This window comes from Marmota flaviventris, chromosome 17 (genome assembly GCF_047511675.1).
Source record: "Marmota flaviventris isolate mMarFla1 chromosome 17, mMarFla1.hap1, whole genome shotgun sequence".
NCBI lineage: Eukaryota > Metazoa > Chordata > Mammalia > Rodentia > Sciuridae > Marmota > Marmota flaviventris.
In genome coordinates this window covers 64,015,824-64,043,493 of record NC_092514.1, presented here as the reverse complement: position 1 = coordinate 64,043,493, position 27,670 = coordinate 64,015,824, and the positions used below count along the sequence as shown (strand labels likewise).

Below are 27,670 nucleotides of genomic sequence, written 5' to 3'. Positions count from 1 at the left end.
CATACAGTTTGGTAATGTCAACACATCGACATTACCAAACTGTATGCTTAAAAATGGTTAGGATGGTAAATTTTATGTCTGTCTTATCATAATTTTACAAATGTAAACAATATTTTCAAGAATATTTTCTGACTTCATGCAATCTGGGGTGTGTGTGTGTGTGTGTGTGTGTGTGTGTGTGTGTTTGTTTTACTAGGGATTGAACTCACTGGGACTCTATCATTGAGCTACATCTCTATCCCTTTTTATTTTTCATTTTTAGACAGGGTCTCACTAATTGCTAAGGCTCACCTCGAACTTTCAATTCTACTGCGTTGGCCTCCTAAATAGCTAGGATTGATTACAAGTATGTGCCACTACACCTGGCTTCATGCAATCTTTTGAATTTACCCTAATCTAAAATCAATTCTGAATGTCTTCCATCAGCATTGCCAAAACATACACAGCTAGTTTTGTCCCTGCATACACACTTAGAGTGGAAGTGACACCCCTCTTTCTGCATAAGTTCTACTTGGAACAAGATCTGGGCTTTTGGACCAGACAAGCCTTGAAGTTTCCTTAATCCAAAAGCCCCTGGTGGTGCAGCTCAGTGGTAGAGCACTTGCCTAGAAGATTAAAGCCTGGGTTTGATCCCTCACACCACCAAATTCACAGAAGGCCCTGACATGGCCGAGAAACACTTTGGGTGATTAGTATCAAGATTATTAGCCAGTCCCAGTTGACATAAAGCTTTCCTGATTTTAAGAACTCCTCAACTCAATGCAAATGAGCTAGTAAGTTTGGTTAGCCAACTTTTATTCCTAAATCTTGGGAAACCAAAAAGGAGAAAAATAGAGGAAGGAGGAGGAAGAAGACTAGGAAAGTCAAAGGAAATAACATAATGGAAAAGAGAAACGTGTATGGAATGTGCAACTTATGATGGCCCTTAACAATTGTCACAGGTTTCTGACTCTTGCCTCAAATTCATTATGATTATAATTAAGGACATAATTACCACTGGGATTATTCACATAATAAAAAACAATATTTGTGAGCACGTGTATGGCACCATATTCATGTTTTCCAAATACTGTTTCATTTCTTTCTCACTATAATCCTGTAAATACTACTACCACTTTAGTAAGAAGCCCCACTGAATATTTAACTTATCCTTTCTCAGATCTAGAAAGATGGCAAAAAGTTACCCTAACCATCTTTTTTTTGCGGGGGGGGGCGGGCAAGGGGTAACTGGATATTAAACTCAGGGGCACTCAACCACTGAGCCACATTCCCAGCCCTATTTTGTATTTTTTTAATACAAAAGACAGGATTTCACTGAGTTGCTTAGTGCCTCAGTGAATTTTTTTTTTCCTGAGGCTGGCTTTGAACTCACGATCTTCCTGCCCCAGTCTCCAGAGCCTCTGGGATTACAGGCGTGTGCCACCATGCTCATCAACCTTAACCATCTTTAAGAGTACAAATGTTGGGGTATTAAAGGTCACTCTTCCTCTGAATGGGCAGCTACTAATTACTGTGAACAGTTGTTTAGAGGAAGATATTATCAAAACCTTTCAGGGTCTGGGGAGTCCTGGAGACAATGAAGGCAGCTACCCTTAGGAGTTCTGTTATTCTGGAAAAGAGATGTACTGAGATCCTTTGTGCTTTGAGAATTGGCAAGAAGGGGCTACCCAACCCCTGACTGGGTAGATCCTGGGAAGGAAAGAAGAGAAAAATCTATGAGGGGAAGAGGCTAGACCAAATCTGAAAAGCCTGGTGAGATGGAAAATCCAAAGCACTGACTTCTAAAAGGTGTAACCCTGGAAACACAAACAAAGAGTCATCTACAGCCGTATTGAGACCTAAGGTAGTAGATCATCCTCCCATAAAGATTCACAGTAGCCAATCAAATATGTGGATCTGCAGAAACCCTTGATTTGGTGGGACTGTGCAAAACCCTCTGTCAACAGTGACACCCAGTGGCAATGAAGAGCAAAAGCTCTCCTTGAAGAGCGTAGGAAGTACAAATGACCGACCCCCTTCTTGCCTCCTTATTTTAATCACTGGGAGTCAGGGCTCTGGGGTCAGAGGGTGGCATTTGCAGATGTGGACCAACTAACTACAAGCCTAATGCAGCCAATCCAGACTATGAAATGGCTGGAGATCCCTGGATAAGGCTATTCATACTCTGCTCTCTTAAACCTGCTTTTTCCCAGATTCTTCCTCAAGCGCTCAATTTGAGAAAATGAATACTTTACATTAAGACACACATGATGAAGGAGTAGGAACCACCATCTTTAGTGGGAAAATTGAGGCTGAGAAGGTCACTTGGAGAAATGCTATTGTGCAAACTCAAAATATTCTCCCTCCAGGAAGCGCCCCCCACCAAGTTAGCAAAATAAAACTGTCCTCCTTGAGTTGATTTACCTTAGGTATTTGTTACAGTAATGAAAAGCTAACACATTCTCTAATCAACTATAAGCACCCCCCCACCCAAGTTAGGCTTTCTCTTAATAATCTATCCTTTCATGATCATAAGAGTTAATGCACATATTTTTAACTAGATTTGATGTCATCACATGTAGAATGGGAGTATAGTTCCATCTGTGCTCTTCTTCATCATGTTTCTTTTTTTATGTTTTTACTTGTAGATGGACACAATACCTTTGTCTATTTAGTTTTTGTATGTGGTCCTGGGGATGGAACCCAGGGCCTGATGCTTGCTAGGCAAGCACTCTACCACTGAGCTACAACCCCAACCCTTCATCATGTTTCTTCATGCTATGTATCTCATTACCATCTTGTCTCCACTTTGGGGGTGCTTTACTATGCTAATAAAGGTAACTGTGTGTTATGCAGTCACTGTTCTACATGTATTTGCCCCTCATCACCTAGAACTTGCTTCTTTTTTGAAAATAGGGCAGACTATTGTCCTGTATAGATGGTTCTGTTTTAGTGACCTTGTCAGGCTCTGGCTTCTTGTATTTCTGCTGCCCACACAGTGCATAGTCTCAAGAAGGCTGAGATGACTTCCTGACCTCGCATCACCTGATATGTTCATAATTTCACAGCCTTGAAGATTAGTCCACTTTCTAACTCCTAATTTTCTGGTTTATCTGTTAACCTCTAAGACTAACAGCTAGTTTGCTTATTTCAACATGGACTGAAACCCCTGAAACTGTGAGCAAAAATAAAACTGTTCTCCTTGATTTACCTTAGGTATTTGTTACAGTGATGAAAAGCTAACACATTCCCAAACCAACTATAATCTTGTGGATGGCAGGAACAATGATTTGTTCACAATGGCATTCCCTTTGCCAGGATGTTGTAAAACCAAAATGTTGCTTTTGTACCACTTCCCAAAACTCAGGGAAATCTGGGAGGAAGGGGAAAATGTTTCCCCTTTGGTATCTGATGCTGCATTCTTTCTAGCTAGTGTAGGTAATATGGAAGGCTGTAGGCCTCTCTCTGGAAGTCTGAACTTTAGTTTTGAGGGCAGGTCAGATAGGCTACTGCACTACCTGCCCCAGGGTCACTGTTCATGCTATCGATTTGATATTCTGACCTTAGAAATTATATTCAAAGCTCTAAAATGCAACTATTTGGTTTAATTAAAAAAAAACTCTCAGGAATGATACAAAGAAAAGTACATTCAGATATCATCAAATCACATTTATTTTCACCAGAGCCAACATTTCAAGACTGATCTGAGAGAAAAGATCTCGTTTTCTGATTCCTCATGCCTCTCCAAGAGTGAATAAACTCTTTCCAAAAAAGAAAGCCAAATCATAAAATCTTACAAGAGATTTTTTCATTCTCTGACTTTTTTTCCCCAGGACTGAGGAATGAACCCAGTAGCATTCTACACTGAGCTACATCCCCAGCCCAAGATGATTCCTCCTGACACTTAAAGAAATAGTTCTCAGGCAGATGAATGTTATACATCTTTAGGAAATTAAGGCTAAACATTGAAACTAAACCCAAGATCTCATATAGGTAAATATGTCAAATGTGAACTCATAGATTACTCTGCAATTGCTTATGAAAAGAAATTCAGAGATGTTTGCAGCCTTAACCTATGAGGCAAATTTCATAGAGAAAAGGGTAGTGGGAATGAAGATGTAAAAGCAGGATCTTTGTAGATCTAAGAATGATCCAATTAGGCAATTAGGCACATAGAAAGATGGTTCTGGGTTGCCTTCTATGACCCTCTCACTAGCTGAACACTGAAAATGAAAATGAAAATCCTATTGACTGGAGTGAACCCAAAGAGAAAAGTGAACTTGTGGATGGACTGGACACAAAGGACATGGGGGGCCTGAAACATGTCTGTTTTATGGGACAACATAACACAAAGGGTAATGTAGCCTCATGTTGTTTCTTCCTTTCTCCTCTGTCCACTCTTCCCTCCCTGGGGAACCCCAGTAGTAATTCTGTCAACCAAAGAGCTGTTTCTAGTCAACAGTTATGTGAATTACACTTTTCTGCTTGTTGAACAGCAAACTGATTATCTTCTTCTTCTTTGTTATACTTTTTCTGCCTATAGGGCAATTTCTTCCTCTTCATTTTGCAGGGCCGATAGTTTAAATACAGTGCTAAGGTGATGCCACCTACTCCAAGGACGACAATGATGATGAAGAGGGTAGAGTTGACTCCTTTATCCAGTCCTAGTCCAAGCACAGAAGACAGAGAACTGAGAGGGGTTTGAGGACAAGAGAATAACCCCACCCTTACCACCAGGCCCACTTCTAAGTCTCTTCCTCCCCAGCCCAATAAAATCTTTCTTCTTTCCATGCTTGAGTAACAATCTCAAGGGGCTGGAATTGCAGCTCAGTGGTAGAGCATTTAGCTGGCATGTGTGAGACACTGAGTTAGATCCTCAACACTACAAAAATAAATAAAGGTATTGTGTCCATCTACAGCTAAAATATATATATATATATATTTTACATATATATATATATGTAAAATCTCAAACCCCTGGGTCTGACAGCAGGGCGGCAGCAGTTACCTTCAACAGTGACATCAATGTCTTTGCTGACAGAGCCCAGCTTGTTAGTGGCCGTGCAGCAGTAGGTGCCTGTGTGGTTCTGGGTTGCCTTCTGTGGCACTTCAAGGTCAATGATCATCCCATTCCAAGTACACTCCAAAGCTGGAACTGGATTTCCCTCTGGGACACAGGTAAGCATCTGCTCCATTCCTTCTACCCATGTCTGGTTTCCAGGACAACCAGATTCCTCTAACCTTGGTTTATCTGCAAAAACAGAGTCCCCAAGGAGGCCAACTCAGTATGCTCTGTTCCCCTTTTCACCTCCATGCTGAGCTCCCTCTCCCCACACCACCCAAATGCTGTTCCCTCCACCTAACAGCTTTCTTTCCCAAGAGGAAGATTATTAGTTCCCTGTTTGAGCCAGCTCCTCTTTCCCTCCTTGTGGAAAAGGAGTCTGAGATGCAGCCTAGAGTATGTTTACAGATTCAGACTAATGGTAACACTGTTCTGTTACCCATTTAGCTTCCCAATGGAGAAGGAGTTGAGCAGGGGTGAACTCAGAAATGAGGATTTTCCCACTTTGCAAATTACAAATTTTGATATGGAATATTTGGAAACTTTCCTCCTTAGCATCAGCTCCAACTTCCCCTTCCTATGTTCTCCCAGTCATCAGCTCTCAACTATTGCTGTTTAATCACTGCAACCACTTTCCTTTCGGGTTCCAATTTCCCTTCATCTTCCTACCCACTCACTTTCTTGGGGGTAAGTAAGCTTGGAGAGCTTTCACTGTATTTTCTTTAATTTTTCAATGAGGAAAATGTGGCAATGTTAACAATGAAGTTACTGGCCAAGAAGATCTCTGGGAATGGGGAACAAATAATCCTTATTTTAAGAAAGACCAGGTCTCTACTCACATAAGACATGAAGCTGTGTCACAGTGTGTTTAACCAACCGCTGACCCTGTACTTCCAAAGAGGCCTCACAGGAGAAATTTCGGCCATCATCTTCCTCCCTGGCAGTAAGTAGAAGCCATACAGTCTCCCCAGGAGCAGAGAGGGTTGGGGCTCCCTGTAGCTGAAGAGTAGGGCTGGGTGATGTTAATACATGGCCTGAACAGGTCACATTAATGTCTGTCCCTGCCAGAGGATATAATTCTTCTATCTCCAGGATGGGTGGAGGGAAACCTATAAAGAAAGGAAAAAGGACCCAAGAGGATGAGGAAGGAAGCTCAAGGCCATCCTTGGCAACTTAGTAAGACCCTGTCTCAAAATAAAAAATAAAAAGGGCTGGGGTGTGACTCAGTAGTTGAATATCCCTGGGTTTAATCCCCAGCACCACAAAAAAAAAAAAAAAAAAAGGAAGAAAGGAGAAAGAAAAAAAGGAAGAATAAAGAAAATTCATTTTTCAAAACTGGCAGCTATTTTTGTACTTTCTTCTGGAGGTCTCCCTTGGATAGGCAGACAACAGGAAAAAAGACTTTGGATGCCATTATGCTTCTGTAAAGGCTGAACAACAAAGAGTTTGGGGATTTGAAAGCTTCTCTTATAACAAATGCAGTGTACACATATTTGGTTATATGTCTTTATTGAAAGGACAGTAAGATCTCTTTTCATCTTATATTTCCCTTCAAATAATTGTTCTAGAGTGAAGTTCAAACACCAGTAATTGCTCTGTACACAGGATGGCCTTAGGAAGCAGAGGGTGAAGGCTGGCTAGAACTGTCATGATGCACATCCCAACCTGCCTACACATACAGAGAAAGATGAAGACTAATATTCACTTGAGAGCATACCTGGCAAAGGTTAGCAGAGATATCTACAGTTGAATTACTAACCCATTTCTGTGTTAGTTTTCAAGAGCAGAGAACTCACATGGGAAAAGGAAGAGGCAGGTCACTTACTGTAGACATACACGGACTTCCTTGTTTTCTGTTCCATTGGACCCAGAGACACAATGCATGACAGCTCCTGATCACCAGTCTCCATGGCCCGAACAGTGGCATTGGCCCATGCTGTGTCCTCTCTCCAGAAGAGGAAGGGGCTCAGCTCTTGATCTCCCAGGAACATGAGGAATATAACTTCTTTGGCTGGAAACACCCTGGACACCTTACAGCTCACAGTCTCTGCCATCCCAACCTCCAGAAGGGAAGAGATCCAGATCTGGGGGCTCTGAGAGAATTCTGCCAAGAAATTAGCAAAAGGCAAGAAAAGAGGAAAGTCATGATAAATCATGTGTTATGTAGGACCATACAATGTAGGATGGGAGTGGGGCTAAAATGTCTCTCTCTCTCTCTCTCTCTCAAGGTGAGTTAAAAAGTAGAGGTGGAGTTCAATTAACCTCACAGCCTCAACCAAAACGAGAACTCAAAGGCCAAGGCAAGATGAGCAAAATGAGTGCCAGGATTCCTTTCACACATGGCCTCAAACTCACCAAAGATCCGGAGTAGCTTGATAGCCGAGTTGCCATGAAAGAGCCCTCCACCTTGTGAACTCAAATCCAATTCTGCATGGCAGGAGAAATTACACCTGTCATTCTCCCTTTGGGCTCTGACACTGATGGTGACCTCAGCTCTTTGAGAGGCCACAGTCATGCTCACAAAGTTCTTTCTGTGCAGTTCTTCGTTATCCTGGAGAAGGGTAAGAGTGAGGTTCTCCAGGGGTGTCACACTGGGCACTTGGCACTTCACTGTAAAGGCTTCATCCACGGCCACCCATGCAGGCTGAAGCTCCAGGATCACCTGCTCTGGTGGCTCTTTAAAACAAAAAAGGTAGGGCTTGATGAGTGAGAGCTACCCACTTCTCCAGAAAGAAATGACATAGGACAGGAAGCCTGTGAATATGCAAATGACAGAAGATGACTACTACCTTTAAATTATCTGATATAGTGTCAATTTCCTGCTGCCCCCACCATAGATGGGATGAGTTAGTCTTCTAGTTCTTCTTGCTCATCAAAGGTGGCTAGAGCCATAACCCAGAAATGTGACAATGGAAGGGAGGTCCTTTGCTTTGTTGCTGCCATTCTGGAGAGCTTTTATTTTTTACCAGGGGTGTTCAGAGGCTGAGCAACTTCTAAAATACTTTTAGCATCACACAAAAATCACTCTAGCTAACTAAGTTCTTCACCTACAAGAGATTTCACTTATTCTTACAGACCAACCTTTACTACTGCTAGTTGCCCCACAGAACGATCCCCCTCACTACCTTCCCCAACAATTCAAAGTCTACCCATTCTTCAAATCAGGGGTCTCCTTCTTCGTAGACTTCTCTAACTACCCCAGCTCAAAATGACTCTCCTTTCTGTTATTCTAACAACTTGTAGCAAATAGTCAGCACTAATATCATATTCTGTTGATGATTCAGAAGTTAGCATTATTAGCATCTGCTTCCTGTCCTCCAGAAGCTATGTCTGGATGCCCTCGACAGTCTGCTAATACAAAACCCAGAACTCAGCCTCTGCCAAAGGGAAAAAGACGCATCTGCCTCTGGAATCTTCCAGTATGACAGAAATCTTTAATAAGGGCCCTAATTCTCCCCTAAATAAGACAGATTCCCGTTTTTCCACTCCTCTTTCCTCCCCAGTTTTCTGACCCACTCACGATACACAATGATGTCCAGGCTTGTATCCTTTTGAATCCCTGCACAAGAGAAGAAGCACTGCAGGACAGAGTTCTCTGTGACATCTTCCAGGAGAAACTCCTTCCACTGAAGCCCTTTGCCCACCTGGATTTTCTTTAAGAACGTCTCAATTCCACTGGGTCCTGGATTTGGGCAGGTTGTGCTGCAGTTGATCACTAGAGACTGTCCAAATTCCACTAGGGCCTGATTTGGCCAAACAGAAACCTCAAAAAGCTCTTCTATGGCCCCTGAAATGAACCACATATGCTGAAGACTTTGGTGAAGATCATGAGACCCAGACAAAATCCAAGGCTTATTTTATCTAGTTCTAGGTAAAGGAAAACCTGCCCTGAATATAAAAGGTTCAGGAGACTGAACAAAAAAGAACTTTAATCACTGGTTGAGAGTCCCAATTCAACCATTACTCCTTCACCCATCTTCTTTCTTGAGATCTTGACTTCACAATGGCATTTTGGAGTTGTTAAAAATCATGTCCACAAATCTATTCTTTTCCTAAGCTTTCAGAATTTTGAGAAGCTCCCCAGGACTGGCTACTGAGGACCCTCATGGGATTAGCATACAGATTCCTAAGTGAAAGAGCTTTGTCACTTATACCTCAAAGCTATTTTTCTCAAATTGTAGTTAATGACTGCCTTTACCAGAGTCAACTGGAATGCTGCCGATTCCAACTCCATGTCAGACTGAGTGATTATGAACTGGTGAAGGCAGGACTTGGAAACATGCTAGCAGTCAAAACAAGCCTCTTGGGGACCTTCTACACACCAAACTCTCAGAACCACTGGCCTAAAGGTGACTACCATGGTCACTCACTTCCTATGGAACTTTCCACCTCTTCTTAGAGTGAGAATATTCCATTTTGCTTTGATGCTAAGGCAACAAATGTTTTGAAGTATTTACAAGTTTGTTCTCTGATGCTTTAGAGCTAAATGACCCCTAAAGGCCCATATGTTAAAGGCTTGGTTGCCAGATTGTGGTGAAAAACCTTCAGGAGATGGGGTCTAGTAGAAGACAGTTAGGTCATTGGGGCATGCCCTAGAAAGGGATATTGGAATCCCAGCCTCTCCTCTCCCTCCTTTTGCTTCCCAGCTGCCATAAGTTGAGCAATTCTGTTCTACCACATGATCCTACTATGACGTTCTGCCTTACCACAGACCCAAAAACAATATGACTGAGTAGTCATGGAGTGAAACCTCTGAAACTATGAGCCAAAAAAGCTTTTCCTCAAGTTAATTTTTTTCCCTCAGGTATTTTGTCCCAGCAATGGAAAGCTAACACAATGTTAGGGAAACAGTCTCAGATGCATTGATGGAAACATCAGATATATTTTAGATACCTGATGTAGGTAAGGTGCATAGTCCCTTTTAGCTACCATGTCCACCATCCACTATATCTACCAAATATTTCCCTCTGCACAACACCTGTAGAAATATTACCTGATAAGGCTCCAGAGTTCCTGTTACCAATGCAACAACTTTTTGCAACTGAGCTATAACAGGCCCTGTCCTAACAAGATCCTATTATAGGCTGGAGATGTAGCTAGTGTTAGAGTCCTTGCCTAGTATGTGTGATGCCAGGAATCTGTTATGGCTCATCATGACACAAAGGGTGGCAACAAAGAAGTAAAACATTCTTTGTGTGTGTGTGTGTGTGTGTGTGTGTGTGTGTGTGATGCTGGGGATTGAACCCAGGACTTTGTGCATGCAAGGCAAGCACTCTACCAATGGAGCTACACCCCCAGCCCAAGTAAAATGTTCTTGAAGGGAATATCTCTCTACTGAGAGATGGTGAAACCTTCAGGAGATGGGGTCTAGTAGAAGACAGGTCATTGAGACAAGGGATATTGGAATCCCAGCCTCTCCTCTCCCTCCTTTCACTTCCCAGCTGCCATAAAGCGAGCAATTCTATTCTACTACATGATCCTACCAAGACAAGAACAGTCGTAGAGTAGCAGAGAGCCTTGCAGAAAAAGACACATTTCCTAGACAAAGTTCTCTCTGATGGTCTATTAATTTAGGTTACCCAATTACAACCCAGAGACACCTGGAGATTCTGTGTTCCAGTGAATCAAGAGATAGGATAATTTCTCCCAAGAGTCAAGATGAATAAATACTGAAGTGTTGCCCCATCCCCTTGCTCACTGACCAGACATGTGTATCCATACACATACTGGCCTAAAGAAACTTTCCCAAATAGCCTCACCTGGGCAAGGGATCAATGTCAGTAGGGTCCAGATACCAAACAGAAGCATTTCCATCCTTGGGAGAAAGGCTAAAAGCTGGAAAGAAAGAAAAACATCAGTAGTGCTGGGAAAAGTGACGAAAAAAAAGATAGAGAAAATTATTTTTTGATATTGTTAAGTCAGTCCTTTTCCTTATACCTCATGTAGTCTGGAGAGACTATAGCAAAAATATCAATAATTTGAGTGTACTAAAAGAAATTCTTGCATGTATTTATTTAAGTTTGGCTTATAAGCATAGGATAAAGATGAGGGAAAATATGTAAAAGAACAAAGAAATACTTGATTTTTTTTTGGGGGGGGGCAATACTGGGAGAACTGGGAATTAATCCCCCAGGGATGCTGAGTTCATCCACTGAGTTGCATCCCCAACTGTTATTTTATTTTAAAATTTTGAGGTGTATTCTTGCTAAATTGCTGAGGGTGGCTGACCCCAAACTTGCAATCCTCCAGCCTCAACCTCTGGAGTACCTAGAATTATAGGTATGCACCACCACACCCAGCTATGAAGGAATATTTGTTTAGCAAAATTCTTATATAAAATTGTACTGTACTTATGCTTTTACTAGTTTGCCTCCATCTATTACACTGAGTCCATAGAAAGCCAACATGGAAACTTATATATAAAACAGTTTAGAGATGGATTTTGGTAGTGTTTCTCTGGCACTATTCAGTAAAAGAATGTGACCCTCAATCTAGAGAACATGGTCATTACAATCTTGTTCTCTGAAAAAAGGGAGAAATGTTTCATCAGGACACTGTCTTCAGGACCTCTGAGAAATATTCCTCAAATAATTCACCTCCTTTTGACCTGCCTCCACATTCACCAAAAAAACTTTGGATTACTGCTTTGGCTGAGTTAAGTCTTATGTGTCCACTTTTTTGTTTATCACCAATTCATACCAAATTGATTTTTCTTTCAAAACACTATTCAAGCTAATTTTTTCTAAGAAAAATATCATTGAAGATATTCTAAATAAAACACTGACTCTGAAGAAAATTTCAAAACATGAGTTTAAGAATGTCTTCAATGATAAACAGATCTTCCTAGGTAAAAGATATATGTCACTCAGAGCAAAGTTTGGCAAATAAGGCGACTGAGTAATATTTTTGTTCAAAGAATATTAAGATAGTTGATTAAATAGATTTTTTCTTGCCAGGCACAGTGGCACATGCCTGTAATCCCAGCAGCTAGGGAGGCTGATTCAGGAGGATCTCAAGTTCAAAGCCAGTCTTAGCAATGGCAAGGCATTAAGCAACTCAGTGAGACCCTGTCTCTAAATAAAATACAACATAGGGCTGGGGATGTGGCTCAATGGTTGAGTGCCCCTGAGTTCAATCCCCACTACCAAAAAAAAAAGAAAAAGATTTTTATTTTATATCTTGGAAGTTCTAAAAATCATTTTCAAAGAAGTTTTAAATAAAGGTGAAAGGTGTCATCAGTGGGATCCTCCCAAAGTGTAATTCTGAGGGATAGCATTCATTTAGAAGTATGAATTTAGATGACTATTATCTTACGCATTAAAGTAGACCTGTACAAAACACAATGTTTGAAATTTCAAATACAAAATGAGAGTTGAGTGTGATTCCAAGCATACGTTGGGGAGAGAAAAAAGGAAATTAAAAAGAAATTTTTCTTAGAAAAAAATAGCTTGAATAGAGTTCTGAAAGAACATCAACTTGGCCTGAACTGGTAGTGAACAAAGAAGTGGACACATATGACTTAACTCAGCCAACAGAGATGGAAAAAGTACAAAAGTCCCAAGTGGGACTGCTTATATTATATATTCTTTCTTCCAACAATCACTGAGCATCTACAACATGCCAAGCTCTTTGAAGTGTTGAAGATATTTTGTCCTGTGACACATAATTCCTACAAGTCTATTGGGAAAGATAAATGTAAAAAATAATAATTCTGGGCTAGGGATATAGCAAATAACAATAACAACAATTCTAAGTGTTATAATAAAAAAGGAAGGGCTGGGGATGTGGATCAAGTGGTAGCGCGCTTGCCTGGCATGCACGGGGTGCTGGGTTCAATCCTCAGCACCACATAAAAATAAAATAAAGATGTTGTATCCACCGAAAACTAAAAAATAAATATTAAAAAAGGAGATAAGGATCAAATGAGTTAGTGCAAATCAACTATATAAATAAAATAGCAGTGTTTTAAATATTTTCTACACCTTACATAAAATTTAGACAATCAATTTCGTATGTAATTTTTTTTTTTTGGAAGTGGCATGGGCAGGACAAAAGAAAATGGATTTCCTACTGCTTGATGGACATTTTAATATTCATTTTGTTTGTTAATTCATTTTGTTCTGGTGCTGGGGATTGAACCCATGGCCTTGTGCATACTAGAGAAGAACTCTACCTCTGAGATATACCCTCAGTCCATGCTATGTAATTTTTAAAATAATATATCAGTCACGTTATCTATCTGCACATGATATAATCCAAATGAACTTTTAAAGTCTTTGAGGGAAAAGTACTCTCTTCATAACTACTTCAGGCTTTAATACTCTACTGTTCTGTATCTTATTTCAATGACTATTATATTCTGAGTAATAATTTCTAACATTCAGTAAACATACATTATAATCCAAGCATGGGATAAACTAATTTGCTTCAGATCACACAATAATAGGGGAAGCCAGGATTCAAATCTAGACATTTCAAATGTTCACCAATGCTCAGTCCTTCACTGCTTCTGTACCTTCCATGAATCCAAGTTATTTGTGCTTTGATGGGACCACTTTGTCACAATTCTCCAGAAGTTAATCAGAGCTCCTTGTATTAATCTCTCTTGAGCTTGTTGATGTTACCCTTCTGCTACAAAGTCTGACCTTGCTGTGAATTTATCTCATTACTATGTTCTGCTCTTAGAATCTTAGGTAAAACAAAGATTTTCCATTTCTGATCACTATTAAACCAAATTTATTGGCTTTTCCTTGTAACCACTACTAGTACATATTTATGCCCATAAGTAGGCATAAGAAACAGGGTGCAGGGATGAGAGATGGAGATTCTTTTTGTTTTCACATTCATATATTGACATACATTTTGTTCTGTTTTTTTCATGCCCTCCCCACCAACTATGCACTATCCACACAGCTCTAATCTTCCAACCTTGCATTCAAGTGGAAGGTTATGATCAGGTTTTCAAACATAAGATTTTATATTCATTTTGTTAATTAAATCAGCATCCCTAGGAGAAAACAATTTTTAGATCTCTGGCTTTTTCCATAGATTCTGTGCCAAATATTTAAAGATTAAACTATCTGAAAGTCTAGGCCAGCACCCCAGTCCCTGCTGTGGATTGCTTTGGCTGAGTGGCCTGCACTGGACCCCCGGTACAAGTTCAGGATTCCCACCTTCCACACCTTCCTCTTACATACAAGGGTCTCATATATGCAGGAGTTATAGTCTGCCCTTTAAACCACCTTCTATTTCCTCTGCCTGTGATTTACTTCCTTCTTCCCCAACACTACCCAAGTTCAACTTATCTCCCCTCTGTTAGAGCCTCAAGACCCACCCTCAATTTGTTACTTTCTTTTCCCATGGCTCACATCACCCTCAAACACACTCTTTACTTCAAAGACCTGTGTCTTTCATCAGTGTCTCTCCCTCCCCTGCCCTGGACCGGCAGGACCCTTTGTTTTATCCAATGTTGGATCCCAAGAGCCTAGAATTTTTACAGACGTTCAGCAATTACAAATGAAATAGATAAGATACATCTTATGCAAAGAAACTTAGCCCACCGGCAGGATGGAGGACATAAGACCAGTTCTGGCTGGGAGGAGCTTCCAGGATGAGGGGCGGTACCTGACCGCAGCCTTGAAGGACTTTTTTTTCGGGGGGCGGGGTACTGAGGATTGAACCCAGGGGTGCTCTACTACTGAGTTACAGCCTCAGCCCTTTTCATTTTTATTTTGAGACAGGGTCTCGTTAAATTGCTTAGGGCCTCGCTAAATTGCTGAAGCTGGCCTCGATTTTTTTTTTTTTTTTTTTTTTTTTTTTTTGTGGTGGTGGGGGTTGAACCGAGGGCCCTGTGCATAGAAGGCAAGTGCTCTACCAAGTGAGCCCTTGGCCAGCCCTTGGCCTCGAATTTAAGCCTCCCCTCTGAGCTTCTGGGATTACAAGCGTGGTCATCACGCCAGCTCCATTAAAATATATTTTTTTTCTTTTTAAGGCAGACGGCATTTAAACATTTTAAAAATATGTGAAAGGCCTTGGGTTCAATTCCCAGCACGGAAAAAAAAATAGAAAAGGAAAAAAACGAGTGTTCCTCGCGGCACCCAGTCCAGTTCACTAGTGTGAGGGGCGAAGCTCACCATGAGCGAGGCCTCCAGACTTGACAGAAAAGCCGGGGCAGAACCCAGAATGAACACAAACCAAATAAGACCTAAGTCCTCACTGAGCCGGGGCCGTTTGCACGTCCCTTGCCCTCGCGGGGCCGCTCTTCGCTTCAAGGGACACCAATCTTCCGATCGCTAGACGCCTGACAAACTCCGCTCTCAACAACTCACGCGCGCTAGGACCGTTTGGTCTGCACCACCAGGAGGGGGCGCGTCTTCGCGCAGCCGCGGAGAGGATTTTCTCGATCGCCTAGAAACTCGTGACGCAAACGCGAAATCTCAGCGGGATTGGTTGAGACAAATGAGGCTAGCAGAAAGGTAAAAACGACCGTAGGGGTGCGTAGGGAAGATAAAGGTAGGGAGGCCTGTATCCTGTGTGGCTGAGAGCACATATTTGACTCAAATATTGATTATTTAATCAAATAAAGTGAAAATGAAAAGTAAATGTATATTGCAACAAATAGTGGCTCTATAAAGAAAAACAAGAGATTGTCCTCTCCTGGGTCTGTTCGTCTGGTGGTTCTGCCTAAACCCGTGAGTCGTCCTGTTGCTGCAGTTAGATGCGCGCGCAGCCGTATTCCTTCCTAGGACCCTACATCTTGAAAGTCCTTAGGCTTGAGGGTTTTACTTTTCAAATTTTCTCCGGGGTCCACTCACGGCTACCCCCGCTTGAGTTGGGAGGTAGGTTTAGCGAGGCTCTGGCAGTATTCGAAAAGTCCTTCTTTCCTCGAGCCCCTACTCCCATTTTTATGCCCCATTCCACATGCAAATAACACTTTTAAGCGATCATCTTTCGCTCATTTTTCTCCAAATGAAAATTGGAGTTTGTCCAGAGAAGATGTTACCACCACCTTCTTCTGGCTGGTAACGTTGGTCAGCATCCCCACCCGTGGCATCCTCGGTCAGAAGCGGAATGAGGAACTGTGCTTATCAGAGACACACCTTCGACATCCCAATCCCGCAAACAGCTCAACAGGGCAAAATGGGGAGGACTCCTGATAACCAATTCTTCAAAACGTAGTGTTTCTTCTAACTCTTAATAAACTTGCCAGCACTTAACTACTGTAGGGCCTGGTTTTGACAGATTTCGGAGATTTCTGGGAAATTTGGGATATTTTGTTTTTTTGTGATACTGGGAATTGAATCCGGAAGCGCTCTACCACCGAGCTGCATCCCCAACCCTCTCTATTTTTTGAGACGGGACTTCACTGTTTCCGAGCCAGTGATTTCCCCCTGCCTCAGCCTCCTAAATTGCTAGGATTACAGGCCTGCTCCACCGCGCCCAACTGGAAAGATTTAATTGGTGGGTCGTTATTTATCTTCCTGGAAGCACTGCAAGGATTATTCAATTTGTGTGAAGTTAAGTCATAAGGTAATTAAAGTCTTTAAGAAAATAAAAGTTTGTGGCAGTGGCGCACTCCTGTAATCCCAATGGCTCGGGAGGCTGAGGCAGGAGAATCTAAAATCTCAGCAATTTATGGAGACCCTGTCTCAAAAAATAAAAAAGGCTGGGGAGGGTTAGGGTTGTAGGTCAGTGGTGGAGCGCTTGCCTAGCATGTGTGAGGCATTGGGTTCGATCCTCAGTACTACATAAAAATAAATATAATAAAGGCATTCTATTCTATGCTGGGGATGCTGCTCAGTGGTTAAGCACCCCTGGGTTTTATGCTTGGTACCCAAGGGAGGGGGTGGGGAATAGAGTTTATGTCAAAATTTATAAAGTTGTGTAAATTCAAATGTGTGGTTAATTGTCAACTATATCCTAACACAGCTGTTTTCTTAATAAGCAGAAAAATATTTTTGCTAGTTTCTTCATTTGCATATCTCCTTATGTGTTACTTCTAGCAAAATGTATTATCATGTGGTTGCTCCTATTGCTTCCCTGTAAATTTCCTATGTTAAATTACTTTTTAACACGTTCACTTCTTGGTTTTTTAATATATATTTATTTTTTAGTTGTAGTATTTTATTTATTTATTTTTATGTGGTACTGAGCATCGAAACCAGGGCCTCATACGTGCTAGACGAGCGCTCTACGGCTGAGCCACAATCCCAGCCCCCACGTTCACTTCTTGTTTTTATTTTTTGGATCCTTCACAGACATTTCTGACTAATGCATGTTAAATCTGAGCCTACCTTGGAATGTAGCTCAGCTATAGAGCACCTGCCTAGCATGTGCAAGGCCCCAGGTTCAATTCTTAGTACTAGGGGCAAAAAAAAAAAAAGAAGAAAGAAAGAAAAGCCACAAACAACAACAACAAAACCAAAAGCAAATCTGAGCCAAGTCCTTAAGATATAGTGTAGTAACGCTTCAAGGTACCTTTATTTCTCCTTTGTGGCTTTGAATGGTTTACTCATTTTATGTTCATTTCGCCAAACTGCTACACATCAACATCCTAATCATTCTTGGTCAGAAACCAAAATTTCCATACTCATATTTGGCAGGATTTTTTGGCTACTTATTTCTTTCAGATACCTTTTTGAGTGTCTCTTTTTTTTGTTTTTGTTTTGTAGTGCTGGGGGTAGAAACCAAGGCCTCCCAAATGCTAGGCAAGCAGTTTATCACTGAGCTATGCTGTCAGCCCCTGAATGTAATTTTTTATTTTGTCAAATGCTATAATTTTATTTTTCCTTTTTTCCAATTCCTCAATGGCATATCAGCCAAACTTTGCTTTTTTTTATTGAAAAACTTAAATTTCAAGGCATTAAAATAGCCCCTGTATCGGGCTGGAGTTGTGGCTCAGCGGTCACCTAGCAGATACAAGGCAACCCTGGGTTCCATCCTCAGCACCACATAAAAATAAATAAGTAAATTAAGGGTATTATATCCAACTACAACTAAAAACTAAATATTTTTTAAAAAATAGTTGTACCATGTAAAAAATTTTTTAAGTATTCTGTTAATTTTATAAATTGGCCCTGAGTTAATTTTGGTAAATAGGCTTACTTGGCTAACCCATGACTTTATATAAAAGATGCTTTCCTAGGGAAGTAGAGAAGTTGTTCCTTTAAATGGATAAGTGCTCTGGCAAAGGTTATGCTCAAGGATTTGTTGAATTGTTTAGATGTTTTCAACCTGTCCTAATAGGTTAACTACTGATCAGAATGGTCAGTGAAACAGAGTTCTGGGGTGGGGAATGGAGTTAACTTTTATCAGAGTTATTTCCTGAGCCCTCATGGTTTCTGCAAAGTCCTTTTGACTCTTGGAGTTCACACTGGAGGGATTTGTGGATGGAGACAGTCCCCCACAAAAATGCTGCAGCATAATATGTTACATATTGTTACAGAGCCTTGGACCAAGTATTGTGAAAAACAAAAGGCAGCAACAAATTGATGATGTCATTTAGAAGGTGGGAATAATAAGTCATGAAAATTTCAGAGGCAATGACATTTGTGTTGACCTTGAAGGATAAACTGATGCTTCCACGGCAGAAAATGGGAAGATTATTCACTTAATAAATACGTATTGAGTACTTAATTTTATTTATTGATTGATTGATTGATATCGGGGATTGAACTCAGAGGCACTTGAGTACTTAATTTTATACCAAGAATGGTTCTAGGTAGTAGGGACACAGCAGCATACAGGACATACAGCCTAGTGACATGGTAGACAGAAAGAAAACAGACTATGGAAGGGCTTGGTATGTTCAGAGAAGGTGAGTTCATTGTGGCCTGATGGTAGAATACATCGTTTATCAGTGGAAAATGAAGCTATCAAGATAGCATGAGGGGTTGGGAATGTGGCTCAAGCGGTAGCATGCTCCCCTAGCATGCGTGCGGCCCAGGTTCGATCCTCAGCACCACATACAAACAAAGATGTTGTGTCCGCCGAAAACTAAAAAAAAAAAAAAAAAAAAAATTAAAAATTCTCTTTCTCTCTCTCTCTTTAAAAAAAAAAAAAAAGCATGAGGACAGATAATAAAGAGCCACTTGTTCCATGCTAAGAATTTTAAACTTACTCTTCTGTAAGTCAGTAGCTTGTATTATTATTATTATTATTATTATTATTATTATTATTATTATTTGCAGTGCTGGGAATCAAACCCAGGTCCTTGCATATGCTAAGCAAATGCTATGCCACTGAGATACACTCCCAGCCCTAGTCATTGACTTTTAAGCATTTTAGAGCTGTGGGACTCTTTTTTTCAGAGGAAATCCTGCCTAAGTCACTCAGTATATAAAACAAAAGCAGAGCTGCTTGGTCAAAGCAGGGATCAGGGTGGACTTCAGAGGAACCCTTATTTCTGCTCTTCCAGCTCACCCTCAGCTCTCCATAAAGTTCCTGAAGGATTTCTCTTTTTTCTTCTTTTTTTTTTTTAATTTTTTTTAATTGTACCACGGATTGAACGCAGGGGTACTTAACCATAGAGCCACATCCCCAGTCCTTTGTATATTTTATTTAGAGATAGGGTCTCACTGAGTTGCTTAGAGCCTTGCAAAATTGCTGAGGCTGACTTTGAACTTGCAGTCCTCCTGCCTCAACCTCTTGAGCTGCAGAGATTACAGGGGTGTACCTCCATGCCCTGCTCCTGAGGAATTTCTGAGAAACCTAAGGGATCATGAGTTAACCCCCCTGATGAAGGTAATGGAGGGCACATAAACAATGAGTAGAGTGTTTGGATCTGCTTTGTTGTCCTTGACTAAACTTATCTGGGAGGACAAAGTGGGATAGCCAGTTAGCAGAGAAGCCAGTTGCATGGGTTAGAGAAGAGATATTGAGGACTTAAGTTGGGTAGAATGAATCCCAGAAAGATTTAGGAAGTAAAATCAACAGAACACAGTGATTGAGAATGAGGGGGAGAAGGAAAGTGGAATGAAAGATGATTTCAAATGAAAGTCCTCAAGACTTTCTCTGTTCTCTTTACTTCTGGTAGTAGGCACCCTGGGCATCTGGCTGGGTCACTCCATCTTCCTTAGCTTTCTTTTGCCTGCAAGACCAGTGTGACTGTCTCAGCAAGGCAGGGGTTGGCCCTTTGCCATGTCCCCATGCCCTTCACCAAGATTGATACAGAGAAGGAGGGGCAGTCTGGAAAGACAATGAGACATTGATTTTGAGCAGATGGGTTTAAATGACTTACAGAGCATCTAGCAGGGAGCTAGAAATATAGATCTAAAGCTCAAGAGAAAGGTGGTGGTTGGAGATAGAGATTTAGGGTCATCAGAAAACAGTAATTGAAAGGATGGAAGAAGATGAGTACGTCTGAATACATCAGGTATAGAGAAAAGAGCTAAAGGTAGAAAGTGAGAGGACAAGGACACTTAGGGCCAGCAGGAGAGTACAGATGAGACAGAATCCCAGTAGAAGCCCTTCCCTTGTTGTCTCACTACAGTAGTGGTCTGTTTATTAATTATACCAATAGTTCTGGATCCAAGTTCAAAAGCCAGGAGGTAACCTCAAAGATCTAAGAAGTGACCAGAAGAGGCCTCTGAGACCACAATGCCATGCAGGTCTTAATCTTTCACTGGAGAGAGAACAAATTGCAGAATCATGTCCCAGACCTTAGCTCCAGAGATTGTAAAAGTGTTACAAACTATCTATAGCCCTACTCCCCAACCCCAGTTTTTAGATTTTATTTTTTAAAAACAATTTTAGATCTACGGGGAAAAAAATACCATCTTTCATTAATGTGGTACATTTGCTCCAATGGGAACAAATATTGATGCATTATTATCAGCTCAAGTTCTTAGTTAACATCAAAGTTCCCTCTGTGTGTTACATAGTTCTGTGGATTTTTTTTTTCTCCAAGAACCTAGGGCCTCATGCATGCTATGCAAGCACTCAACCACAGAGCTACACTCTTGGCGCTTTTTTAAAAATTTGAGATAAGGTCTCACTAAATTGCTGAGGTTGGCCTGGAACTTGCAATCCTCCTGGCCTCAGTCTCCCAAGTAACTGGGATCACTGACATGGCACCATCATGTCCAGCTTGTAACATCCTTTTTTTTTTTTTACTATATTTTTAGTTGTAGATAGACACAATACTTTATTTTACTTTTATTCTTTTTTTTTTTTTAATGTGGTGCTGAGGACCGAACCTAGTGCCTCATATGTGTGAGGCAAATAATTCACCACTGAGCCACAACCCCAGCCCTATAACATTCTTTTTAATGGTTGCAAAAGTCCTCTTTTGGGCTGGGGTTGTGGCTCAGTGGTAGAGCGCTCGCCTGGTATGCGTGAAGCCCTGGGTTCGATCCTCAACACCACATAAAAATAAATAAACAAAATAAAAGTATTGTGTACAACTAAAAAAATAAATATAAAAAAGTCCTCTTTTGTCAGATTGTGATGCTGTTACATGACTTAAAGAAAAGATTAGAATGGTAACATCAAATCTTGGCTTCATATAGCAGCAAGTCAGACTTTTACCCACATTTCATTATCTTTGGGCAAAAGAGCTTTTTAGATGTAACACACTAGCTTAGAAACCAGAAGAAAACATCTGGCATTCACTCTGATGGAAGAACCAAAGCAGAGCTGTAAACACCATCTGTCAATTTTTCCTTCCAAAGGAGCCTTTCCAAATTTCCTAGGTTCTCTTTGCCAACTCCTTGTCACAGCAATACCCGAAGAATATGAAACCATTGAGGCTTCTCATGGTATTCTAGGTTAAGAGACTGGCTCCCAGGGCTGAAGCCCAACCCCTTTTTTGTACTGGGGATAAAACCCAGGAGGTTTGGTTGTTTGTTGTTGTTGTTGTTGTTTTGTTTTTACCACTGATCTACATCCCCATCCCTTCTTAGTTTTTATTTTGAGACAGGTCTCACTAAGTTGCCAAGGCTGGCCTTGAACTTGTCATCCTCCTGCCTCAGCCTCCCAAGTAGCTGGGATTATAGGCATACATCATTATGTTTGGCTGAAGCCCTCTGCTTTTATACTGCTATCTGTCCCCACCATTGGAAGTCTCTACACTTTTGATGTTTATCTGTTAGACTGTGTTGACTGTGAAAATAGTATGTGTGGAGAATTGTGACCACAATGTGTACACAGAAGATGATCCAGCAACACTGATTCTGATTCATTCTGATTCACCCAGTACTGTTTCATTTCTTTGAGTCATACTCTGTCTTCTTTGCCTAACTCATATATAACCTCCTTCAAGAAGTCTTCATTGAAGGTTTTTCCTCATTAATGGCCTCCTGAAGTATCCACATAGTACCTTATCATCAGTATAACAAAATACCTGAGACAATCAACTTATAAAGAGAAAAGGTTTATTTTGGCTCACAGTTTTATAGGTTCTAGTTTGTGATTGACTGGTCATGTTGCTTTGGGACTGTGCCAAGGCAACATATCATGGCAGGAGCATGTAGTGGGGAAAAATTGCTTACACCAGGGAACAAAGAGGAAGAGGAAGGGACCAGGGTCCAACAATCCCCTCAAGGGCATGCCTCCAATGACCGAAGGACTTCCCACTAAGCCTCACCACTCAAAGGCTCTACTGCCTCCCAATAGTACCAAGCTGGGGGACCAAGCTTTAACACATGGTTCTTTGGGGAACATTCAAGTTCCAAATTATAGTACATGGGGAAATGATCTTTTGTGCATTCATCTTCTTTATTAACATATATCAGAGATTGACACATAGAAGGTGCTCAATAAATGCTTCTCAAACTCTGATTACAACATCTGCTGCTTTGTCCTGGTGTTCCCTCATTCTGCTCCTCTGTCTGTCCAATGCACTGGACCTGCTACCATCATCATATCCATGTGGCAGTTGGATACTTCAGTTGTCTGGATGCTCCACTGGACAGACTTTTGGTACAGCTCCAACAGTACTGCCATCTCAATAAATATTTCCCATCATGATCTGATTATCCACATTGCTTCTCCTGAAATTCTGACCTCCTGAGGGACATCCATTCTTAGGAATGATCCTTTGCTGACCTGGTCTAGGGGAAGTACTGAGCTATATTGCTCCAAGGGCCTTCCTCTTGTGAACTCCAAGAAGCACTATTTGGCCAAACAAATATCTAGGCAAGGAACCACAGGGCCCATACTGGGACTTGCCCCTTTGGCTCTGATTATTTTAAATTCTTTACTATTAAATAGTTTATTCAATTAAATACTCGAGTTCCATTCAGTCTCTCTGAGCATATGTAGATGCAATAGGGTCCAGAGGTTATAGGAAAGTCCCTCCTTTAGAGTTATACTGGGATCATAGAAGTTTTCAATGAAAATTATTGAAATCCCTGAAAAGTAGGCACTGAGCAGAATAAGTATTCAGAAAAGAAGGAAGGAAGAGAAAAAGGCATTCCCAGCTAAGAGGACAAAGGCACAGGAATGCTGCCACTTCTGTGACTGCAAGACCTATTAGTGGCTGCACCATTAGGTCCTATATGGGCAGCCAGCAGTGGGAATCTCTCCCGTCCCCTATAGCTATTGATTCTTCACCATTAATCAGCTCTGTTTTTCACAAGTTCCTAATTGTCTGAAGTGAGACATCAGATCCTATTTGCCTCTTGAGTAACTATCAATAGTATCTCAACCTTCAAAACAAAGTGTTTCAGGAAAACTGGTTAATCAGGACCTATCAATCTCTGAGTCCCCCATGGCACTTTATTTTTAGGTTAACACTATTTCTCTGCAAGTAAAAAAGCAGACACATAGCTACTGACAAATTGTGGTGTCTAGTGATTTAAGTTCCTGGAGTGTGAATTCTAAAGCCATGTGGGAACCAGGTTTGAATCCCAGCACCATCATAGGGAGGGTAGGCAAGCAATTGAATTTTTCTGCCTTGATTTCTAAAATAGAAGTAAAAATAGTATGTACCTCATGTAGTATCTAACTCGTGTGTTGTGACAATTCAGTGAGCTACTGTGTGCAGTAATGCTTAATAAATGTTAAGTTACTTTTTGCATACTGTGTAGGAAATCTTCCTTTATCCCTTCCATGTCTTAGATGTCTCTGTTTTCTCCCTAACACTGTTTTTTTTTTTTTTTTTTTTTGTACTGGGTATTGAACTCAGTGGTACTCTACCACTTAGCCACATCCCTAGCCCTATTTTGTATTTTATTTAGACACAGGGTCTCACTGAGTTGCTTAGTGCCTCACTTTTGCTGAGGCTGGCTTTGAACTCAAGATCCTTCTACCTCAGCCTCCTTAGCCACTGGGATTACATGCATGTGCCGCTACATGTGGCTTCTCCCTAACACTTTCAGGAAATTTTATCATAGCAATTAACTCAATGTTGATATTATTTATTTATCATTCTCTCCTACTATGCTCAAAGATTGTTTATTCATATACATTATAATAATGACCAGGAGAGACACAGTATATAACCTAAGTAATTAAAAACAAGTACTAAAGAAAAAAGAAATACAAGCACATGCATGTTCACAGATGTACACTAATCACAATAGCCAAGAAGTGGAAACAGCCCTAATGTCCATCAACAAATAAATGGATAAACAAATTGTGCTATACACATGCAAAGGAGTTTATTCAGCCATAAAAAGAAGTAAAGTACTTATCCATGCTACAACATACATTAACCTCAAAAACATGCTTAGCTGGGCATGATGGTGCACACCTGTGATCCCAGCAACTTGAGAAGCTGAGGCAGGAGGATTGCAAGTTCAAGGCCATCCTTCTTAATTTAACAATACCCTGTCTCAAAAGAAAAAAGTGGGGGCTGGGGTTGTAGCTCAGTGGTAGAGTGCTTCCCTAGCATGTGTCAGCACCACATAAAGGTAAATAAATAAAATAAAGGTATTTGTCCATCTACAACTAAAAATATATTTAAAAAAAGAAAAAAAAAACTGTGGGTGTAACTCAGTATAGAGCACCCCTGAGTTCAATCCCCAATAGTAAAAAAAAAAAAAAGAAGCCATTGTGTTTAGTAAAGGAAGACAGACACAAAAGCCACATACTATTATTCCAATTATATGAAATATCCAGAACAGGTAAATCACAGAGATAGAATGCAGATTAGTGGGTACCAAGGATTGGGAAGAAGGGAAGAATGGGTATGCTTAATGCTTAATTTTCATTCATACTATTGTGCCACACCACCTCTATTTAGTTCTGAACAGCTGGGTTGATAACAGCTGTTTCAGAACTAAATAGAAGTGGTGGTGGCACAACAGTGTGAATGTAATAAATGTCACTGAATTGTTCACTTTTAAATTTTTTTCCATATTTTTATTGATGCACTGTAATTATACATAATAATGGAATTTGTTGTTACATACTCATACATGCACATTGAGTTTTTCACTTTTATATAGTTAATTTTATGTTATGTGAATCCTGCCTTCATAGAGTTTATATTTTAGTGAGGGAACCAGATCAGATGGTAAGCCAGTATACACATAAATACTTACATGTGATAATCACTTGGTGGGAAGTAAAGAAACAGCAGAAAAGTTAAGGAAGAGCAGGGGATGGTGGTTTGAGAAATTGTAAAGATACCATCTGGGCTGTTTCCAGAGTCAAAGGCAGTGATTTAAAATGAGCCTACAGAGGTAAGCAGGAGTCAGGGGCTGCAGAGCTTTATATATTCAATTTAAGAGCAATAGGGAGCTGGGAGGGTTTTAAGCAAACAATTAACAGGGCCTGGATTATATTTAACTGTTTTATCTATTTTTAGAAATACTTTATTTTATTCATTTATTTTTATGTGGTGCTGAGTATTGAACTCAGTGCCTCACAGGTGCTAGGCAAATGCCCTACCACTGAGCCACCACTGAAGTCCCTGTTTTATCTTTTCTTAATTGTATGCATTAGTTTGCCTCTTTTCCAGAGTGGTGGTTGTCTACAAAGGGGACTGTATCAGAATTACTGGGTTGGCTTATTTTTATAATGCAACAATGGAAGCCATTGGATTGGAGGGAAGGTTGGCAGGGATCATTTGCAATAGCTCCCCAAAGGATTCTGATTCCCTACTGCCCCTAGCACTTTCTCCTGAACTACTATTGTTCTAGAAGCTTGAAAGAGTGGAAATAGACATTAATTATCCATCTTACAGGGTTGGGGAAGGGCCATGGTTCAATGACTGAAACAATTTCAGTGGCCTGTTCCCAGAATGACAGGTAACCAACTCAGGGAAAAACAAGAGAGGGATCTCTGAGAAGTCAAGAGGCAGAAACACAGTCACAGCAGAATTTATCACTGTAACAACGATAAAAAGAGGTCCAGGTGAGAACTAATTTCTAAAAAGGGCTGGAAGACTGCTATAAACAGTATCTGGGGTGCTATGGTGCAGGAAAGGAAGAAAGCAATCAATCACTTGGCTGGAGATGAAAAAGCAAATATTTTCATAGGGGAAAAAAATATCTATAGTGGTTACCCTACCTCAAAATGTAGTTGACTCAGAGCACCCCTTGGGAAGTTGATTAGAAATGCAGAATCTTGGGTCCTGCCCCCACCTGCTGAATCATAAACTTCATTTTTAAATTTTTTTTTGTGATGCTGCGGATTGAATTCAGGGACTTGTGCATTGATGCAAGCACTCTACCAATTGAGCTATATTCCTGCGGGCCCACCTACTGTTTTTAACAAGGAGCCTTAGGTATTTGTATTTTATAATGTTCATTAAAGTATAAGAAGCACTGATCTGTATTGGGGAAGGAAACTCCACACCACCACAGGGTTGGTCCCTAGCACAGCCGAAGCACTTTATGTTAGACACCTCCTGAAAACAGGCCAGTGGTTTCGGAAAAAGTAATTAATTTTTGAAAACGTGGTGTTATAAATACTGGAGAAAGAACTTAAAGAAAAACTACTGGGAGGTATATTTTTATGCAAATTTCCTTCGACTAGAAATATTTCCTGTGAAGTAAAGTACCAGGCTTCCTTGAAGAAAGACAAATGTGCGATAAGACCGAGGCGTCTGGCCAAGTCAACCGTTCACACAGCTGGATCAAATCCGGAGCCGCTCATGTCCCCTGGCAGCTCTGAGCAACCAGGATGAGCTTTTTTAAAAGAGCCCAGGTGGTGGCTCTTCTGCCCCAGAGAACAGTTCTAAAAGCTCTTTAACGCTGAAAATGAAGAACGACTGACTTCAGCGAGATCCTGTCTTAAAAAACAAAAAGGGCTGGGGCTGTACCTGAGTGGTAGAGCACCCCCTGGGTTTAATCCATAGTGCCAAAAAAAAAAAAAAAAAGAAAGAAAGAAAAATAAGAAACACTTGACAAAAGTACTTTCAGGAAGTACAGCTGGGCATTTTGGGAAGGCACCTACAACCAGCAGAATGCTGTAGCAGCAGAGGCCCCAGCTGACCTTCGACCTCTGACCCCGCCCCTGGCTTGGCGCTTCCATGCGCAATTTCCGCTCCCGCCTCTCCAGCAAGGGGCAGGCCCAAGGAGTGTGGGCGGGGCTCTGATGCCGGCGGTTAGGCGCCGTGTCTGTTAGGGGCGGGTCTCGCGAGGGGCGGGACTTGAAGAGGCATTCTCCATTGGGCTGCTAAGTAGAGGCGGGGCATAGCGCTCGCCCCGAGTTGGGCGGGGCTTGGAGTGAGTGACCGCC

General features: G+C 41.0%; 1 protein-coding gene across 2 annotated transcripts; it reads right to left on the bottom strand.

Annotated features, from left to right (window-relative positions):
* Positions 1-3,639: 3,639 nt before the first annotated feature.
* LOC114101255 (intercellular adhesion molecule 1) lies at positions 3,640-15,369 on the bottom strand. 2 transcript variants are annotated; one of them, XM_027946193.2, is made up of 8 exons: positions 15,175-15,369; positions 10,801-10,876; positions 8,562-8,828; positions 7,397-7,717; positions 6,867-7,145; positions 5,881-6,150; positions 4,988-5,230; positions 3,640-4,643 (listed from the first exon to the last, which is right to left on the bottom strand). In XM_027946193.2, exons 1-8 carry the CDS (start codon positions 15,175-15,177, stop codon positions 4,435-4,437), a joined length of 1,668 nt encoding a protein of 555 aa, XP_027801994.2. In that variant the 5' UTR covers positions 15,178-15,369; the 3' UTR covers positions 3,640-4,434. The 2 variants fall into 2 exon arrangements, with proteins under 2 accessions (XP_027801994.2, XP_071459183.1); XM_071603082.1 differs by lacking the exon at positions 8,562-8,828.
* Positions 15,370-27,670: the final 12,301 nt, after the last annotated feature.

Excerpts from the sequence above, each read along its gene's own strand:
- LOC114101255 (XM_027946193.2), bottom strand. Across the intron at positions 8,829-10,800 it reads GACATTGATCCCTTGCCCAG|GGGCCATAGAAGAGCTTTTT; the intron begins GTGAGGCTATTT and ends GGTTCATTTCAG. Across the intron at positions 7,718-8,561 it reads CCTGGACATCATTGTGTATC|AGCCACCAGAGCAGGTGATC; the intron begins GTGAGTGGGTCA and ends TTTGTTTTAAAG.